This window comes from Trachymyrmex cornetzi, unplaced genomic scaffold (genome assembly GCF_001594075.2).
Source record: "Trachymyrmex cornetzi isolate Tcor2-1 unplaced genomic scaffold, Tcor1.1 scaffold203, whole genome shotgun sequence".
NCBI classification, from domain to species: Eukaryota; Metazoa; Arthropoda; class Insecta; order Hymenoptera; family Formicidae; genus Trachymyrmex; species Trachymyrmex cornetzi.
In genome coordinates this window covers 120,122-126,490 of record NW_017296669.1, presented here as the reverse complement: position 1 = coordinate 126,490, position 6,369 = coordinate 120,122, and the positions used below count along the sequence as shown (strand labels likewise).

Genomic DNA, 6,369 nt, shown 5'->3' with positions numbered 1-6,369 from the left:
TATGCACTCACATTATGTTGTATAATATAAATAGTTTATTATGTAATATGTCATTTATAATAATATTTTATTATTCAGTTCTTACACTCGCATATGTATTATCACATAACGCGACTCCAAGTTATTCTCATTATCTTTCATTACCACACACACACGCGCGCACACGCGCGCGCACGTTATGCATATACATACATGTACGTATGCACCATTTTTTTGCATACCTCACTAGCAAACGTTAGTAGTAAATGGGTGCTTTCCAATTGTTTAATGGATCTTTAACATAGCGTATACAGGAATGCATAAAATCCCTATAGGCGCATAATATTATTTAATATTTTAAGCATATTTTTAAAATATTAAATTGTGATTAAATATTCTGAGAATATGCTTAAAATATTAAATAATATTATGCGCCTATAGAAGTGTAGCATATTATGCACGATTCAATTAAAACAGAATGTATACATTGTGCACGATTTCGATCTGTTTCGGATAGAATTAGATTAAATGTAGCTTTTTCCACCTGTATTGAATGAAAAAAGTATAAGTATCGGCCACTCAACGTCCTCCAATCTCATTTATAGCCGCGCGGGTTAGTGACATATAATATAATTGTCACTAGAAAACACAGCTTACATAGGCCCTGTTCGCGTTGCGTGAAATCCCCAAATATTTTTGCACTTAAAATGAGATAGATACATATTTTGCCTTGAAAAGAGAGAAAGCGAAGATGTCGAGCGCCAAAAGTGCAAGCAACGCGAACAGATCTATAGCCGACTAGTAGCCTTCAGGCTGAGTACAAATGTGTAGTGTTATATCGACGATTATGGCAATCGGAATGCAAAACTTATGTCGCCATGCGCATGAAAGTGTCGAGTAATTTTACAATTGAAAAGCACCCAATGTGTCTATTGAAGATAATGACGAAACAGAACTTTAAAATTTGTATTTAGTTGAGAATTTTAATTTTTAAATTTTTGTTATTTTCTTCAAAGATAGAATGAAAGAGAAAGACATTTTTTAGATGGACATGTAGCTTTGATTTAATGTACATTTAAGAGTTTACTCTCTCCGAAAGCAATTTGAATTATATGTAATGAAATGTTTCCCCACAGTGACTTGAGAACTTGAGATTGACTGTAAATGCCCATTTGAAATCAGGGTTGATAAGAGATAACTTTTTTTAAGAATAAAACATTCTGTTTTTTTTTTCAAACATGTTTTTAATGCTTCAACATGCTTTAAATAGTATTTAAAAAAACATGTTAAAAACATCGATTAAGCAAGTTTTAAACAGCTTAAAACATGTTTAAAACATGATTTTTACCAACCCTATTTGAAACTTTATTATCCATACTGAAAGTAAAATTATATTTAAACATGAGCCATACAGCACAGATCCCACAGGACGTTCTAATGTTGCCACAAAATGTTGTTATGTTGTCCTCTAAATATCCTAAGAATGTTCCCAGAATGCCTAATTGGATAAAGTATATTGTGTAGTATCAATTTTAATATCGACATAACTTTGCGCTCAATTTGCAATGTTCTTAAATTGTGCATAGCATTACATCTTTTACTTGCATAATACATGTACAGTCAATCTTCTACTTTATCTAATAATCAGCTATTGCATTCGAATGCATATTTGTTGCATGTAACGTTTGTTCCTGAAACATTTTAATCGTAACTATTATAATTACATACTGTTTACTATCTTCATATGTCAAACAATCATTACTCATAATGTAGATCATTGAAATACCGATTGTAAAATTGACGATGATAAAGGTAAATGGGAAAAGAAAAGGCAAATCAAAACATTTATACACGCATCGTAAATGTAAGTCATGAGTCGAGATTGTTACCGATCAGAATCAATATAGGTATTGTAAATCCTTAGACCAACTCCTGAGTATTCCATACTTGCACCAGTTCAGTCGTAGTAAAACACAGTGCCTTATTAGATAACCTTTAAAACGATTGGGAAAAGAGTGCTGAATATACACGATGTCTCATTAGTGTAAATAGCTGTCACATATACCTTCGTATTTCTTTCCAAGATAATGTTTGATTGTAGCATAATAAAACAAAATATAGAGATTAAATTCATTTAGAAGACATTCATCCAACATATTCGCTAACAAGAATATAGTATCGATGAAGATATTAAGTACTCTTCTCCTCTGTGCTCTCCTTTAGATACGATCAAAAGATATGTAATACCGTTATAGCGAAAAGTGTCACTTAGTGTACCGTTCCATTTAATTCGATAAAGCGATTTTAGTAATTATATTTAAGCAGTCGATGTTGATCAGCTGTTTCCGTAGATTTGGAATTAATTACGAATAAAAAACGAAAACGCGCGAAAAGGTAATTGCGTGAAAAATCGTAATAAGCATATCCTATATACTAGACGTAGGTACATTAATATCAGCTGTAGTGGGATTCTCTAACGTTTTAGGCCCAGTTTCACAATTCATTCTTAACTAGTTTCTTATCTTTTTTCCAATTATAAAATTGGAAAGAGTCAATGAATAAGTTGAACCTCGGTTATGACGAGTTAACCGTCAGTTGTGGAACTGGGCCTTAGCGATGATTATCACTATCGTTAACTAGCGATAGCCAAGGCAAGGACAATCCTGGAAAAAAGCTCGGTTGTCATTGGTTGTCGCTAGTTAGCGATCGTCGATATAAGACGTCAGAGAATCCCGTCGCTTGCGCTGTGTGTATTAATGCGACCTATTGTAAATAATTATTTACATCATACGATTCGAGACGTTGTAACCTTCGAATATGCTCCGTATTTTACATGTAGATATATCATTTTCATACACCGTTGATCTATCGTTAATTCCACATTATCCAATTACGTATAATACTACGAAAACGTGACATATATTTGTACAGTAACTACCAATCTCCGTAGGTGCATTTAGTTACGATCATAAACTTAATTATATTATTGGAACTGCGATTCTCACGACTTCGCGCTGAAACTTATCTCGCGTGTAACAATATTGGCTGATTGTTCGATCATGGCGGAATTCCGTCATGGCTATCGATAATGATCCACTGTTTTCCTTAACATATCGTATAAAGTGTCACTCATTTTCTATCTCAATCTTGCAATTTTGGTGATATTTCATTATGATCGATATCATAAATTTCGACATAAAACTTTTGACCTTTTTGTACAAGAATTTATCAAGAAAAAAATAACCATGATTTATACCTCTCGTACATTACATCCAGATAGAAGTATATATAGATTCATCACACAGTAAAATCTTAGCGAATGTAATTGTAATTATAGATATTGGATGTAATGATTAACACACACACGTGTATGCATATACATACATATACATATATATATATATAATTTTAAAATAAAAATAAGTATAAGTATAGGAGAGAATATCATTATCTTATACAATTATTGTATGGACAATAATATTATATATAAGGTCTTTAAATATATGCGATTACTGTCAGAATGATTATTATTTTACGGTAACAAAAAACCAATCAACGAGATCATTTATATGAAACAAATTTTTCTTCTAATTATTAGCGATAATGGTCTCTTGGTAAAATCAATTACTATGAGTAATTTTATATATTAGTAACATAAAGAATTACTAATCCAAGATTTTAAAGTACTTATTCTGAATCAAACAGTAATTAACACATACCTATACATATATAAAATTAAATTTTCGTTGATGCATTGCTTAAATTCGGCACGCGACCAGGACGCATCAAAAAACGCTTGTGCTGTTCCTCAGCTCTGACAGTTTTTTCTATACGTTCCGTGGCGATACGTTCAATCTCTGCGAATAGCTCGCTGTGTACGTCTATGCAATGACGAAAGTCTTTACGATCTAATCGATACACCTCACAGACTTCGATTGCGACAACACTAGCTACTCTTCGCTGATCCGCCACTAAGAGTGCGACTTCGCCGAAATGGGCACCGTCATTCAAATGACACATCTCGAAATAACAAAGAGTAAATTTCTTTTTCGCAATATAAATGCGAACCCAATATATTGAATATTTTAAAAAACTAACTTCCTTTCCAGTTGGCGTTAAAACCGCAACAGTCCCCGAGGATAAAAAGAACATACAATCGCCCTGAGTACCAGCTTTAATAATTACGTCATTTGGCAAATATAACTCAAATTTTAAGTGCTTCACTATTGACTGCAGAACATTTCTTGGTAAATTCTTAAAAATTTCCACGTTTTCGATTAATCGTCGACAAGACTGAAGCGCAATCTCTTCTCGTAATGGTTCTGCAAAAAATTCAAAGGGTCTTTCACTCTTGCGAGTCACAGTGCGAATCTTAGCAAGTCGGCGCGTTTAAGAAACGAGTCAGCGCGAATCGACGAGCGCAAATAACAAAAATAGTGCAAGGAATCAGTAGAGGCCAGTGAAAATAAGAAGTGAATCAAACCGAGTCAGCGAGAGTCGAGCAACGATGTTTGTTTGATTCGGGAGTGAAAGACCACTCGAAAAAAATCCAAATTTAATTTCAATAGTTACTATCTTGCTAAAAATTTTATATTCTATCATGTGTTCTCCATCTTATTCTTTTCCTCTCTATATAATATTTTATTAACCTGTCAAATCTGATAAAATTCGTTTACTGCGAAAATAGGTATTTTTGAAACGATAATGATAATAAGCTAAGAGACGTTTCTTCATATGTGGTAATAATTGTTTTTGTCTTGTGTATGCTTTGACTTGATCTATCAACTCTTGAAATTTTGATTCGGATGATTTTCTTTCAGCTTTGGTACGAAGAAACATAACTGAAAGACACAGCAACATGTTTGATAATCCAAAAAAAATATTTAATAATGCATAACTTCTAGTAAAGATGTGTAGATATTACACAATATCTTACTCAACATATAGCATACAATAATTTTGCCGATAATCATAAGAATGCTATTGAAAATGATAGGGCCATCTGTCTCTGGTATGAATAGACCGTAGCCACTTGATAATATATTTTCCAATACAATAAATGCAGCGTTCTTGAACCTAAACTTGAGACTGCTGTCTTCCAGTTTCATCATCCAACAATTCTCGCATTCCTTTTGACACACGTTATATTTTATAAATACATTTTAATAAATGCATCTTTAAAAACTTATAATTTAAAATAATTTAAAAAATAATAAAATATAAAAATATAAAAACGTAGAAATGTTAGCGTAGATCATTATTGTAAACGTGGCTTACTGTCGGTGGAATGTTTACAAAGTACATCAGTAAAATTGGTATTAAGTAACACAAACAAGAACACCAAAAGATGAAGTATAATCCTAGCAATAAGGTAGTACACAATTCAAAATAAAAGCTTTTTATTTCAAAATGCTGAAAATAATGTTTACACGATATAATGCCGTTGTGTATCTTCGTAAAAAACAATTATGATAAGGACAGATTACCGTAAATAGATAATAAATGTTTGAGTTGAAAGTATAATAGCGTGTCAACTTCATGAGAGGCATGATATTAATTAAAGTAATGATATAATGAGGATTATTTCCCGGCAATCTTCGCCATCGCAGTGTCATATAATCAAACGGAAAAGACGATAGCACATCTGGTATAAGAAATCCTTTAAGATAGAATCTATCGAAGAATATGTATTTAGCATTAAATACAAATTAATAAAAGCAATTGAATAAGCAAAAAAAAATTTTAATATATATTATAAATAACGATATCTCACATAAGTATTTTAATAGGTTTCAACTCAATAGACATGGTTTTCTTGTTGTAATATCCCGTAATACAATTAAACATTATATCTATCCAGCAGATCGTGTAAATTGGAATATTTACTATATCCAGACCAATTATTTCATAATCCATTGTAACAAAGCAAATCATAAATGGAATTGTAAAGAAAGCGATAAAATATATTGCCATCATTAAGGTATCCCACATTAATCTGTGAATTCTCTTAATCAGAAATAAAACAACATATGTTTTGTTGTACAAGGAAAAGTAAAAGTATTTAGAGAGTAAGAGCGTTTAGAAAATTTATTAAATAACTTCTTTTACGTTCGAAACATGCCTAGCATAACTAAATGGATGTATTATCCACCAATATTTAGATCCGGTATGCCTTATTTTTTCAGCAAACGTTGTGGCCGTGCTGTCCATATAAAAACTGCATTTTGGAGTATATTTGCTGATGCCACACCATGTAGTCCATATATTTTTGAAAGTCAATGGTTTTATAAAAGAAAACTTGTTTTTTCTTTTTAAGGGTAATTTACATATATGCTCGATCATTTATACTTTAATAGCTTAATTTTTATCATCAATGAATAAGTATTGATA

At 31.7% G+C, this 6,369-nt stretch overlaps 1 protein-coding gene across 1 annotated transcript; it reads right to left on the bottom strand.

Annotated features, from left to right (window-relative positions):
• Window positions 1-3,714: 3,714 nt before the first annotated feature.
• Window positions 3,715-6,369, bottom strand: LOC108759689 (potassium/sodium hyperpolarization-activated cyclic nucleotide-gated channel 1). The gene is given in 7 exon segments (XM_018505246.1): window positions 3,715-3,999; window positions 4,078-4,301; window positions 4,629-4,820; window positions 4,916-5,108; window positions 5,257-5,391; window positions 5,466-5,652; window positions 5,753-6,369. Coding segments are annotated over 7 exon segments (1,785 nt in total). The 5' UTR covers window positions 6,322-6,369.